Below are 15,421 nucleotides of genomic sequence, written 5' to 3'. Positions count from 1 at the left end.
TCCTAGGTCAACAAGTTGTGTAATCGCACCCGCCTTCTGCCCACCAGGGCTCCTCTAAGTTGCCATGTTACAAAGGCCTCACCGGCAAATGACATATGTATTGTAAGAGTACCCATACACTAGATTATATTACGGTTCACTAATGCATGTAATGGACTGACGACCACCATTGATTTTCAACAGCATAGTTGAATTTACGAAAGCTTGATCAAAAAGTAGTTAAACTACCTAGTGTCCCCTAGAGACATCCAGTTACGGGAAAGTAGGTGTACTCCAATGTTGCGGTCGAGGTGTGGTTACCTCATTTAAATTAAAAAAAAAAAAAAAAACCATGAGAAAAGTGCTTGCCGTTTTGGGATTTGGTTCTAACCGTACCTAAACGGCTGAATACACCCTAAAAGAACAGGTTTCAACATTGCTTGATTACGTCCACACAACCATAGGTTTGAAAGGCTTAAAGAAGACCTGTCACTAGATCATAAGTTGAACTGGTTAACTGACCTGAATAGCACATTTCCCTGAATCCAGCGATTTTTTTTTTTGGCTGGACCCCTCTCCCCCATCCCTGTTTTAGAGATACAACCCACTGTTGTATTGGCTCTCTATATGATTTGCTGTAGTTAGCCAATGGGGTGGGGCTAACTTCCCTGCCTCTGATGCTGAACAATCAGACCAGGCAGCTTGTAATTTGCTGAAGTGAACATGGCTAACTACAGCAAATTAGCATATTGGGAGCCAACACAGCAGTGGGCCATATCTCTATCTGGAATAAGGGGGGGGGGTTGTCCAGGGAAAAAAAAAAGCCATGGTGGAATCAGGGAGACCACGCTATTCAGGTCAGTAAATCCGTTTAAACCTACATTTCAACAATGGTCGAATGAATTTACCTACACAAAAAAAAAAATATGCTTTTTCCATAGATTTTTATTAATAAGGGAAATTGTAGTAAGAAGCTTTATAAGATCCAGCCACATTTAGAGAGTAGTTGTTACATGCAACCAAATACAATTTCTAAAAAAAAAAAAAAAAACACAAACATTTCTGGAATAAATTTCCCAGCAGATTTCAAAATGCCTGTATTTAAATGATAGCAAGCCAGATTCATACAGCATTACAAGTAAATCATTAGCACCGTCCCCAGAGATCTTGTTAGTTGTGACTGTGATGTAAGCTTGGGAGAGGTGCTTGGCACACTGTAACATCATTACGGCGATGTCATGATTGTAAAAATTACACTCTTTAAAAGACATCACCAAAAAGTATTAATGGACAGAAAGATATTAGATATGGTATAAAATATGGGAGAGAAAAAAAAAAATAGAGAGTGAGAAAGCAAGAAAAGGAAAAACAAAGACAAAAAAAAAAATATAAAAAACACAAGAGCGAGAGACAGATTTCCTCCCTCCCCTCATCTCTATAGTTACACATACATTCTGATGAAGTGGTACTTACCAACTTTGGTGTCATTATCCCAGTCCCAAGCCTCCAAAATTAATGTGAAAGATCTCTGAAAAGTGGACAAAAAAAAAGGAAAATTAAAATGGTCACCAAAATAAAGATGCCACAATCAAGTCTGCTCCTACAGATATAAAAACAGAATAAATAGCACAAATAAATCTATAAGCCGATACATAGAAGTCCATTAAAGGTATTAATTTACTATTGTATTACTTTTATAACATGTGCTTTCTATTACTGTTACAGATGTACATGGATGACCTTGTTGCAGTAAGGTTTCTCAAAGATGGAGTACCCAAAATTAGGGGTTTTTCTTGTCACACCAGGGCATGGTAGCTTTGATACTGACACAGTTGGATAGGACAATGCACCACATTTTGGGTCATCATGCAGAGGGGAGCCACGTTTCTACAACAAAATTGAGGTTCTAGTGTGAACAGTAATAATGGTCATGCTTTAGATCATTATGGGTTTACAGGTAGAACATTGATACCTCCAAGAAAGCTGAAGAACCATAAACAGTCCTTAATATGTAACAGATCAAGGACGGCCTTCGATCTATGCACTAAAAGGAACTTGCACTTTGGTCAAGGTCCCCTGATGCAAACATGGTTTCCGCCATTGACAAGCGGCAGCATTCCGCTATAGCCGATATGACGTCGATGTCACGCCCAATTTAGAACCAACCACATACACAATTGAAGTCAACTTCACTAAAAAGGTTTTAGATTCTCATCAATGTATCGTTTATGAATCCAAGTTGTAGGTTTTTTTGGTGTGAATGCAAAAAAGGCGAAGCCGGCTCAAAATAAAACAGGCACACGGCAAGGCTCAAAAAATATTACAATAAAATATCTAGCCAGTAGACCAACTAGGAAGAGGTGTCAAGCTATAGGTTGTCTGTGTAGAGGCTTATATTTGTCTTTTTTACAGCCCTGTAGACAATGGAGGAGAACATGTCCTCTAAGGACTATTAGGTCACAGTCCTAAATATTATGCAAGGAACAAACTTTCAAAAGGAGACATTTTTGAGGTTGTGGTAGGTAGAACATGACTGCCCTACTGATGTAGAAATAGCACAAGTACTTCCCAAATGGCAAAAAGTCAGGGATGGACAATATACGGTCTATTAAAAAGCCAGTTAGGCCAAATGCACATGATGCGTATTACGCACGGATGTGCCACACAGATTTTCCTGCGGCAAATCTGCAGCGTAATACAGTACCAGCAAAGTAAACAACCCCAAGTAATCTCAGCTACACGTAAATTGATCTGCATTGCAGGACTTTAAAATCCGCTGCATGTCCTTGTCGGATACAATTCTTTATAAAAATAAATAAATAAAAAGCCGAAACAAAATCTGCAGCATAAAATTAGCACTTGTTTCACACATCGCAATGTAAAATCAGCACCTAGAAACGAGATATAAGGCCTTATTCACACAAGTGTGTCAGTTTTACGCACGCAAAATCTCCGTGTGTCATCTGTATATGGTGTGTGGCTGCGTGATTTTCGTGCAGCCGGCATCATTATGACAGCAGGTGGTGCTTTTCGGTTTTCATTCATTCCTACTGCTGTTGCGCGGCACCCGGCAGTCCTTCCGTGTGAGATTTTTATGCGCCCATTGACTTCAATGGGCGCGTGCTGCGCGAAACACGGTCAAGTATAAGACATGGTGAGTTTTACGCGGCGCACATACGCTGCGTGAAAATCACTGACAGTCTGAATGGCCCCAATCACTTATAGGTCCATGCGACGCACGTGAAAATCACACGCGTATCACACGTTCGTGTGAATAAGGGCTTAGTGTGAAGTTTACTTGCATTTATCTGCAGTGTGAACAATTAGCAGCAGCAGATTTTGTTGCTGAAACTTCTGCGACTGAAAAGCAGTTTTCATCTGAATGTGGTGGTTTCTGCAGCAGGCGCATGTTCTGCTGCAAATTCTATGCCGAGAATTAGAACTAATTTTATGCAGCAAAAACTTCTGCAACAAAATCTGCCGCTTGTGACCGCACCTTTAAGTGGCCCAATAATAAGAACTTTTTAGGGCTTATCCACACAACGGAATGGCTTAAGAAAATTACTGCAGAATTTCGATTAAAACTAGCATATATTCCTCTGCAGAAAAACTGCACCATTGCCTGCGTTTTTTACTGCAGAAAATGGTGCGGATTTTGCTGCATTATTCTAAATGTTGGGGGATGGGGACATCTCTGAACAAAAGCAGCAATTCTGTCCACTTTCCGCAGCAGGAATGGACATGCTGCGCTCCGAAAAATACTGTAGATCAATTTCGGTTCACAAATTTTACGCAGCGTGTTAATGTGATTTGTTAAATCTCATCCACTATGCAGCTACTGCATTCTGCTGCGTATGTCCTGTCCGAAATTCCAGATGGAAAATACGCAGCAATTTTGTTACGTGTAGACAAGCCCTTAGGGTTCGAAACCACGTGCTCATGACGGAGTTTCTGCTGCGTAAAGCAGCTCAGGTAAATTTAAAAAAAAAATTGTTTCTATACTTACCCCCCTCCCTCTTTTCTGCACGTAGTCCGGCTTATGGGACGACATTGCAGGCCATGTGACTGCTGCAGCCTGTGATTGGCTGCAGCGGTCACATGGGATTAAACGTCACCCCAGGAGGCTGGACTGGAGAAGCAGGGAACTCTGGGTAACCTTCTTACTTGAGATTTTTGCGGTGGAATCTGTGATTCTGCCGCATGTCGCAACGCACACACCACTTTGTTGCGGGTTTACGCACTCCACTGAGTGCAATGGGGAAAGCCCGCAACAGAAGAGCTGCGATTCCGCAGCATTAATGGACCTGCTGCGGTTGAGGAGAGCGCACCGCAGGTCGATGTGCATTTTTTTTTTCCTCCGCCGTGTGTGGATGAAATTTGTTAAAATCTGCATTATTGCTACTGTAATACGCTGCAGATTTTCCGCAACAAATCCGTTGCAGAAAAGCTGCAGTGTGTTCATACCCTTAGGGTATGTTCACACGCTTAACAAAAAACAGCTGAAAATACGGACCGGTTATCAAGGGAAACCAGCTGATTTTCAGCCAGTTTGGAATCAAACAAGCGTTTTTTTACGGCCGTATTTGGAGCGGTTTTTCTATTGAGTCAATGAAAAACTGCTCCAAAAACAGCTCACGAAGTGACATGCACTTTTTACAGGGCGTCTTTTTAAAAAGGAGGCGAAAAATAACGTCCCATCGGAACAGAACGCCGTATTTCCCATTGAAATCAATGGGCAGATGTTTGTAGCCTGAAAAATGGCTGAGCTAGCCCGTGTGGACATACCCTTAGGGAGGACTCACATTGCAAGTTTTGTTAAATAAATTTCTGTGCCGGTCCCATTGATCTGAACGAACTTACACAAATCCACGTGCAATAAACAGCCCTACTAAGAGGAATAGAACGGTTTCTCAGTCACAGACACTTCTGCAACGCGTGAATCCACCCTTACATTGTAACATTGGTTACATGCACACAGCTTCTTTTTTTTAAATGGATCGCACACAGACCAATTCATTTCTATGGCCTCGTGCACTCTACCATGGCTTCCACTGATCCATGGGGGTGCCAGCCTGCAAAACTCAGAGCAGGTCCTACTCCTATCCGTGTTTGAAGCTCGGTCTCGCTTATTCAAGCCATACGTGGAACGCAAAAAACGGACAACGGATCCCTTATTTACGAGCCGCAAAATACGAACAGTCGTGTGCATGTAACCCCACAGACATCAGTAGATAAGGGGCCATTAGCGAATCGGTTGGTGCCTCGGCTATCTGGTACCTAGTGGAGAGTTGGCAAAAAGACAGTAACAGATGTCACATTTGTACGGTAGTTGTAGAAGTTCCCCAAGAGGATAACTTTGTCGGGGGTTCCTCCATGGTAAAAAGTCTGGGAATTACTGCTCTAGGGGGATTTGTCATCCCTGCAACAAGCCCAAGATGCTACAAGAACGAACGTGCTGTGGCTTGTAGCCCCACAACAGGTCTACATAGAAGTTGTGAGATTAATCCCCATCACTCTTGAGTTCCTTTTCTCCATAACAGAATGTCCAGGAGTCATTCATATTTACAAAAATGACCGATCGGGAGAGATTGCACATACAATGATTAGAAGAACCGGAAGAGTCAGGACATTTAAGACGGAACAGACTGTACAGCAGAGAAACACGTATTGACAGCCATTATTTTCCTTCTTTCTGAAACGACAAATGAGATCTATTTATCAGAACTGAAAGCCTATTCCTATCTCCTGCCAACATGAAGAAGCTCCTTGGTGACCATTATTATACGACTATGGAGCTCATCCAAGCAGACATCCTGAATTATGGGCTTATTGACGTAAAAACACCCACTGCTACACCTGTGGGGGGGGGGGGGGGCTGAGCGTACCGGGAACCAAGAAAGCAAGAGGATCATTAGACCATAAAAATAAGCAAAATGATAGATCGATATCTCCTAAAGAACATGCACACACGTTGTACCATATTTTACGCAGCCAGGCAAGAAGATCTTCATGTATAGAGGTCTAAAGCATTCATACATATTGTACAATGTTCAAGATACGTACTTCTATTAGGCATATATACAATATGCATGGTATATGGACAGTTTTATATATAAAATATGGATCTGTAGTACCAAAAAAGGTCGCTAAAACCTAAACAAAAAAACGTGAGTGCATAAATACAAAATGTCAAAACAAAAAACAACCTATATATATATATATATATATATATATATAGAACAAATAGGCAGCACTCCATTTGTAAAGGTGAAAAAAGAGGGTACTTTTAATGTCCCATAAGAAACGTTTCAGCTCCTTCCCCTGGAGCCTTTCTCAAGCCAGGGGAAGAAAAGGCTCCAGGGGAAGGAGCGGAAACGTTGCTTATGGGACATTAAAAGTACCCTCTTTTTTCACCTTTACAAACGGAGTGCTGCCTATTTGTTCTATACACAATTGAGATTTTGGTCTAATCTCTTGGGCTTGCACCCACACCATACCGGTGCTGCTGGATGGATGTATGTATGTATGTATGTATGTATGTATGTATTGAAATAAAAAAAAAAAATATATATATAAAAAAAAAAAAATCGCAGGACCTTAAAAAATTCAAATAATTTGTGGCATGTACCTCAAGCAGTTGCTCCAATTTTGCACATGCACATATAAGCTATATATAATATTCTACAATACGTTCACAGTGCATGCTGGTTAAACGTGTGCCCTGATGTCTGTCTACATCCCACAAGTTAAAATATTCATCTTCACAACTGGATAATTCTCAAGTCACAAGAGGACAAGACGCAGAACAGAACGTGACAACTGTCTGCAGCAGCTGTGCTTCCACCCCGACACCATATCCCAATTTTCCTCTTGCCGTAGGGCCGGTCTGTCTTTGAAAACCTGCACTCAAGATGCAAGCACTTGCTTCTCCACTTACAGGTAAACTCAAGTGTTGACACAATGAAACGGTTTCTTATAAAATTATTTTTTTCAACTTTGTACAATAGGGACCAAATAGTTGGCAAGAGCAAAAGTGTGGGCAAACTCCACAGTAATCCCTTCAAGTATAAACTTGACTGAAAAGTTTGTTGAGTAAATGAAGTGTGACCAGGTCTACCTCCGAATACTTGTGGTTTCCTCAATGTGAGACTTGTACCTTACACTTCAGAAAGGAAAATTGAATACTACTACATGGGCAACCAAAGGGTAAATACGCTCTGGTCTACACGCAGGCACGTTGGCTGGAAGTAGATACCAAGGTGGTAGTTTAGTCCCGATTTAATAGGCATTTGCCATATTTCACACTTCCGAGATGGCAAGAACCAGATAATATTCAGCACATTAACATTATTGAAGCTTTTCTGTATGTATAAGTTCCAGTTAATGATGGACCTAACAAGTTGGACCATGATGGGTTACAGGAAAGTTTTGGGAAAGACTAAACCAAAAAGTATTTCTGAATCCAAATTCAACCCATTACTCCATATCCTAGGTCTAAAGCCCTACGCACATGACCGCAAGTTTGTGTCTATGCGCTATCCGAAATTTTGCGGATAGCACACGGACACATTCATTTCTATGGAGCCATGACATTCCCAGATCAGTGTGGGGGCTGCGAATCTGGTCTGCAAAAGCTCAGGAAAAGTTATCTTACTGTCCGGATTCACAGCGTGACGAACTATTGACATCAGTTCTTTTTCTTGCGGATCCGTGAATACTGGTGACACGGGTGGAATACAGAAGGTTTTCTGTGGATAAACGGCCCGCAAAACCACTACGTTCGTGTGCATTAGGCCTAAAGGTAAATTAGCACAGCAATCACCCACAGGTACCAACTACAGTCTTTGCCTCGGAAATGCAGGTAAAGAAAAAAAATACTAATAATTTGACTTTGTGAACCACAGGAGTATGCTACTGCCAGGATGTTAGAAAAAAAATCAATATAGCTCATGGAGTGGTTTATGTGGCTTCTAGAGTCTACAATATTTTGCCCATTTTTTAACATTATGAATAAAAAAAATTAATATACGATGGCCGTTCCATATTATGCTGGGTCCACATTGAGCATTTCGGTTGTGTTTTCTTAAATGCAGGAGAAAAAAAAAAAAAAAAAAAAAAAAAGAAAAAAAGAAACACAGCACATCTGAAAACCCATACATTCTTTTAAATACCCATGGGGTTTTACTTAGCGTTTCAGCTGCAACGTGGTTTTTAATTTACTAGTCATAGGTTTACAGTTGAAGCATTTCAAAAACGCACAATGTGAAGTCCAATGTGAAAATCCTAGGAAATTCGTTCAGGCAATGCACTTTAATGGTAGGTGAAGCTCGAATCTGGCGAGACTAAATCAGTAATAAAAATTTCTCTCTGAAAATGATCCATACAACGCCAACATTTCAGCCCAGACTACAGATACAGACGTGGACCATGCAACGCACCAAGTTACAGAAAATGTACCCAGCTCCCTTATGCATGCAACGCATCAGTACACGATGGACTAGGTCAATAAGGTTGGATTCAAACATGGCATACGGTATATTTCTGCTGCAGATGTTACATGTGGATTTTGATGCAGAAACGCAGCAGATTTCACTCTGCATTGCAAAGGGCGAATCCAGCGGTGAAATAACACTCCACCTGTGAATCCAGCCTCGTGTTCTCCCCCCTGCAGCCACAGTCCAAACCTATGTTTTACCTGTTACTATTAGTTTACAGAAGAGACCGCAGATAACGGATGACGGATGATGGACCACTTCTGAAAAGGAATGGGTACCCTTTTCATTTAGAGTCCACCCATTTAAGTAGGGCATTATAGGTGGACAATGCCTGACCTGTTCTCGTGTTGATCTATGGAATGACTGACCCACAACATTTTGCCTATTAACAGTTTTATCCTTTGTTTTGGTCAAGTGCAAAAAGTTCATAGATATTAAGGAGACATTATGCGAGTTGAACCCCAATTTAATTCATAGACCCAGAGTCTAAAAGGAATTCCACCATAAGAAGTCCTTTGCTCGAGAAATTGGACTGGGCAGAATACTCCAAACTTTACAGGTCAGTTGGACCACTCATGGAATAAGCGTTTAGCACGAAGAACTTTCATAGACACAAAAACATTCAATAGCATGTCTGCCAAATCCAAATTTCCAGGTGGCTCCTGGGATTCATCCAAACTTGGACTAAAACATCTCATACATTATCAAAGTTGCAGAGCAGGCATAAGTATATTACTATAGGAATAAGTAGTCAGTCTGACCAGCTCAGGAGCCAGTCTGATCATTGTTCTGTAGCCAAACAATAAGAACTTCTATAGACCTTAATCGGTAAAGCAAAAAGTTGGGTAACAAAACATTTCTAGGCGCTTGGGTCAAAAGACTCTATACGTAGGTTGGCTAGTTTTGGGGGAAAAAAAAAAAAAAAAAAACACAGTTCCCACCCTTACATACTGTCGTTCTCTTCTCCAATCAGCCCATAGGTCGGCTAAAGAACGGATCCTAAGCGGCCAAAAACCACTGTACATGTAGCGATAAGGTCTACACCCGAGATAGCGCTTTAATATGAGGCACAGTCCTTTCATGCAACACATGGATGTAGGAATCACCATTGTAAGTTATTCATATTCCTTCCAAGGATCAGTGAATCATCTTTTTACGACCAGTCAAGTGGCAGTGCCAAGTACGTAGTGAAACGATGCAACAGAACTATCCCTGTGTACAACCCCTATGTCCCATTATCTTGCTCCCCCTTTGTATGAGTATCATTGAAAGGACACGGAGAAACGTCTCATTTTGCTGACGCGGATATTTCACCAGATCATATATGTCAGGCATATTTATTTTCGCCTGCAAGGAAGCAGCATCACAGAGCGGAGAATAAAAGGCACAGCAGAACAGCGCTCCGTCTCAAGGTTAAATTGTCATTCCTACTGGTATGCGTTTCCTCGCTCTAGTTTCTAACAGCTTGCAGTCTCTAGTGTAGTTGGATCCCACCAGTATCAAATAACATTGCTTATTCCTGGCAACCTTTAGAAGAAGAAAATGACGCTTTCATGTCATACATTCACAGAGTCTCTTTGATTGCTTCACTTCAAATATTCCGGCTTATTTACACATCCCTAAATTAAAAGGGGGGGGGTGTAAAAACAGGGTCAGCGAGTTAACTAACCTTATTAGGCGCAAGTTAATGTATAAGGAGCTATTAATTATATAGTCTCACAGATCTGTGAACAGTCACTGGGGAGTAGATACCACGAGTGGGGTCTGGAACTTGCCAACACGCTGCTGTGCTTTATCTCACTAGGGGGATTGGAGGACCACTGCATAAAGTAACTTAAAGGGGTTCTCCCACCACAACAAAAGAATCACCTATCCACAGGATAGGTAATGTGTTTGACCGCTGCACGTCCCAACGATCAACAGGAGCCCTCAGGGGCCCATTGGCTGCTCTGCCACATAAGAGACTAGTATTATAAATGGCTCATTGTAGGTGTAGTGCCCTGTAATGGATCACGTATTGGGGCCACAAGAGCTTTAAACGGGTTATCCTACCACAACGACTTATTACCTATCCACAGGATAGGTGATAAGGGTCCCAATGATCAACATAATAGAGGTCCGGAGTCCACTGAATAAACCGAGTGGCAGTAGTACATGTGCGCTGCCGCTCCATTTATGCTCTATGGGAAAGCCGGAGACAGCACTCTGGCAATCCTATAGAGATGAATGGAGCCGCAGCGCACATGTACTACTGCCACTCGGTTTATTCAGTGGACTCCGGACCTCTATTATGTTGATCATTGGGACCCTTATCACCTATCCTGTGGAGAGGTAATAAGTCGTTGTGGTAGGATAGCCCGTTTAAAGCTCTTGGTGCCCCAATGAGGACCCTACACCTATAAAGAGCCATTCATAATATTGGTTTCTTATGCGGCAGAGGGACCAGTGGGCCCCTGAGGGCTCTAGGGCCAGTGTATAACTGCTCCTCTGCACCTGTATTGTTACACCCATATTATTTGGTCTATGCAGAAGAGCATGATGGGAGCGTATAAAGTTACCAGTCATCTCCCAACCATGATATATCGCCTGCAGAGCGGTAGCTGCAATTTTGTAGGATGAATCAATATTTATGAGAACACGGAGTATCAATTCAAGGCAGTATTATCTGGAGAAGTGTTTTATTGTCACGGCTTGCTCGCCATGCATAAATATTTCACACATCTCTCTGGGTTGATTAAGGTTACATCTTACAGCAAATTTACAACATGTTAGAATAGCTCCAAGACAAATACAAGGAGTACATGAGCTGGTTTATCCATGTACATTATAGAGCATTTGCACCTAAAATAAACCACCAGTTTCTTTATCTGAAGTAGTTACAAAAAAAATTGTATCATGTAGGAAGGGGTTCTCCGTTCAATCATAAAAACAATACCAATATGGTGGCCAACAAATAGTTCACGCGACGGCCGTCACACGGCTGCATGTATTTCTTTGGTGCTATTCACATGGCTGTTTTAATGGACAGCGTGAAGGGCCCGTGAAAATAATAGGACGTCCTGTTTTTGCCCGTTTTCACGGATCCCTCAATAGACTCAAGTCTACGAGGGATCAATGAAAACAGGTCCTGCACAGGTGCGAATTAGCCCTGAAAAACTGACTTTTCACACACGGTCTGAATAAAGATTTAGCGTACGGAATGAAATTTTTTGCCTAGTAATTCAGATGAAAAACTAGGCAGATATGTCTTTCAGGACACATCTATCGAACATGTAAGGCAGTGATAATTAATCCGACATATTGAGGGTACAAAATACATATAGAAGGGACAGACCACAGGCATTTAACAGAAGCTTACATCTACATAAACACAACATTTTAAGGATGGAAAAAATACCACATGGCTTCTATAATAGGGGGGCATTCGGTTATGGTGGGGAGAGGACCCAGCGCACAGTAGCACTCATGCCTTATTATCCTGGGGGTCGCAACTACACCGTACGGACGTGCCTTCACCGGTGGATGGCACATCAGGCACGAGGGCCACATGCAGCCCCCGGACATCACTGATCTAGGTGGATTGAGCAATTAGGAGCTTGGAAAAGCTTTATGACAATTTCTAGGGGTGTCATGTAATCATGCCCTGCTTTTTTGTAAACCGATGTACATGGTTTCTATTACAGCAAGAGGCACTTGGTATTTTGCCACCCCACATTTGGACACAAAGGGCATCCTACTGATTTCTGTGGAGATCCTGAACGGTTGGCAAACACACAGCAGACCGAACACAAGTGTGTGTGTGTGTAATATATATATATATATATATATATATATATATATATTTATATTTATTTTTAATTTATTTATTTCTATCTGACAAAAGAGAAATCCCCACATGACCTCGGAAATAAAATAGTGAGCGTATTATGATTGGCTCACCTACCTGACCTCGTATTAACTTGACTGTGCAAAAATAGGGCCCTGGCATGCTACAACATCTGTGATGACTCGTTTCGCAATTTCTGAGCAAGATACAAATCTATCACAAAGGAACACGAGGACATGCTGTAAAGTTTTGGGTTTGTTTTTGGGGGGGGGGGGGGGAATCAGAAGTAAAAAACAAAAAACACCTAACCTGTCAAAAACTGACTATAAAAGGAAAAACAAAAAAAATGGTTGGACACGTGTTCGTGGCATTTAGATAAAGAATACAGGAGTATAAGTGAAAGGACCTCGAATCAAGTTCTCACTGCAATGTCCTATAAATAAAAAACACCGAAAAAGGCCATACTTACAAATGGACACAGCCAGGTCTGGAACGCTGATGAAGGCGAGTGAGCAGGTGCTTTAAATAATAATAGCCACTCCCACTAGTCTTGAGGGGAGTGGTATGTGGTGCATGGGATGTGTAGTAAGAAATAATAAATGAATAGTGTATGTGCAAGTGTAATAATGTGAGTGAAATATATTTCTAGTGGGAGTGGCTATTATTATTTAAAGCACCTGCTCACTCGCCTTCATCAGCGTTCCAGACCTGGCTGTGTCCATTTGTAAGTATGGCCTTTTTCGGTGTTTTTGAATAAATGTCCTTGTTTTTATCTGTTTTGTCTGTACATCAGGAGCTTTTCGCTCCAGTTAGGGACTCGCAAGTCTGGGGATCCTTGTCGTGGATTGCGAGCTTGCGTCCTTTTGGCCAAAATGATCACTAATACCCCAGGTATTTTTCATTATTACTTATATTCGCTTCTTTTGGACACAGCCAGGTCTTTGATGCTGGGAGAGCATGGTGTGTTGTTGTTTGGCCTAGCAAGCAGGGTAGCCCGCTCTATGAATTATCAAGGCGTCACAAATAGGCTTCTACCTGGCTAGTCACGTTGCGCCTCATGACTTACACACTATTCCTCCATGTTTCACACACTTGCATCCCATTATTCATTTATTTTTTAGGCACTTCACTCATTACTGCCCCCTATATTTCACTCACATTATTACACTTGCACATACACTATTCATTTATTATTTCTTACTACACATCCCATGCACCACATACCACTCCCCTCAAGACTAGTGGGAGTGGCTATTATTATTTAAAGCACCTGCTCACTCGCCTTCATCAGCGTTCCAGACCTGGCTGTGTCCATTTGTAAGTATGGCCTTTTTCGGTGTTTTTGAATAAATGTCCTTGTTTTTATCTGTTTTGTCTGTACATCAGGAGCTTTTCGCTCCAGTTAGGGACTCGCAAGTCTGGGGATCCTTGTCGTGGATTGCGAGCTTGCGTCCTTTTGGCCAAAATGATCACTAATACCCCAGGTATTTTTCATTATTACTTATATTCGCTTCTTTTGGACACAGCCAGGTCTTTGATGCTGGGAGAGCATGGTGTGTTGTTGTTTGGCCTAGCAAGCAGGGTAGCCCGCTCTATGAATTATCAAGGCGTCACAAATAGGCTTCTACCTGGCTAGTCACGTTGCGCCTCATGACTTACACACTATTCCTCCATGTTTCACACACTTGCATCCCATTATTCATTTATTTTTTAGGCACTTCACTCATTACTGCCCCCTATATTTCACTCACATTATTACACTTGCACATACACTATTCATTTATTATTTCTTACTACACATCCCATGCACCACATACCACTCCCCTCAAGACTAGTGGGAGTGGCTATTATTATTTAAAGCACCTGCTCACTCGCCTTCATCAGCGTTCCAGACCTGGCTGTGTCCATTTGTAAGTATGGCCTTTTTCGGTGTTTTTGAATAAATGTCCTTGTTTTTATCTGTTTTGAATGTCCTATAAATAACTACGTCTTCGAGCGTGCAAGCCAGAGCGGCACCAGTCCAAAGCCAGGCCTATAAACACTAGCAAGCTGCAAAACACCTCTGTGCACTTGGTTAGATGTATTACATTCCTACGTCATGCAATGGTCAGGTTATATCTTATAACTTGCTGCATCTTAAAAGGCGTTTCCCAGGTTGGGGGCTGTTTTTTTTATATTGATGAACTATCTACAGGAAGATAAATGAGTGAGCCTTTTGCTTGCGGCGACCAGAACAGCTGATCAGTGTTGGGTCTGAGTGTCGGACCCCCACTGATCATATACTGATGACCTATTCCTGTGGATAAATCAGTATAAAAGAAAAAACAGCCCTCAACGTAGACAACCCCTTTAAGGCCATTACATTATTAGTCTAGAACCCAATGGTTAACATTCCAACCATCAAAAAAAAGTAGGCACAAGCGGGAAGTCACCAGATGGCATGGCATTTTCAGGGTCTGTAAAACAAACAAAAAACACACCACCACAAGGACCGGGAGCAACTGTCGGAAACATCCGAATAATCTATAAGAAGGTCTACGTTTGGGCCACAGTTGACCTGGACAGGGACGATCCATGAAGATTTTAACCCTGTAGGAAGACTTCACGGGGAACCATAATCCTAAACGCCAAATAAAATTAAAAAAATGTCACAAAATAGATTTTTTTATCATTCCCTTTAGTAGTGTATAGATCCGAGTCAGCCTAGTTAAAAAAAAAATAATGAAGATCTTTGCAGATTCCAAAATAAATGACACTTGGAGTAACAGCTTGTTTATATGGCCAAACGTGCGGTACGTGTTCTTGGACTACATAGGACTTCTGTATGCCGGACAGATTTCCTCAAAAAAGGGCAGACTACAAATTTGGACTCAGAAGAGCTCTAGGGTGTTTTAAACAGTGATGTATAAGTTGGGCTCATAAGTGCAAATATCACATGACTGCAAAACTTCCCAGTACATCCATCAGGTTTACTAGCCCTTTAAACATTTCTATGATGCCAGTGTACCATTTTGCATACAGACAATGCAGAAGAGCTGTAACATCAACAATACTCGCTCTGTGCACCATTCCGGAGAAACACTAATACACAATGCAATATTTATTCCTTCAGAGTCAGCAG

The 15,421-nt window shown here is 41.6% G+C and overlaps 1 protein-coding gene across 2 annotated transcripts in view; it reads right to left on the bottom strand.

The window, feature by feature from the left end:
- The window catches only part of JAG2 (jagged canonical Notch ligand 2), a 71,975-nt gene that overhangs the window by 40,719 nt on the left and 15,835 nt on the right, over positions 1-15,421 (bottom strand). For both annotated transcript variants that reach the window (XM_075843809.1, XM_075843810.1), the window contains exon 3: positions 1,453-1,507. In XM_075843809.1, the coding sequence (XP_075699924.1) occupies positions 1,453-1,507 (55 nt within the window). The remainder of the gene's footprint in view (positions 1-1,452; positions 1,508-15,421) is intronic.

This window comes from Rhinoderma darwinii, chromosome 12 (assembly GCF_050947455.1).
Source record: "Rhinoderma darwinii isolate aRhiDar2 chromosome 12, aRhiDar2.hap1, whole genome shotgun sequence".
Taxonomy (NCBI): Eukaryota; Metazoa; Chordata; class Amphibia; order Anura; family Rhinodermatidae; genus Rhinoderma; species Rhinoderma darwinii.
This window is presented reverse-complemented; position numbering and strand designations above follow the sequence as displayed.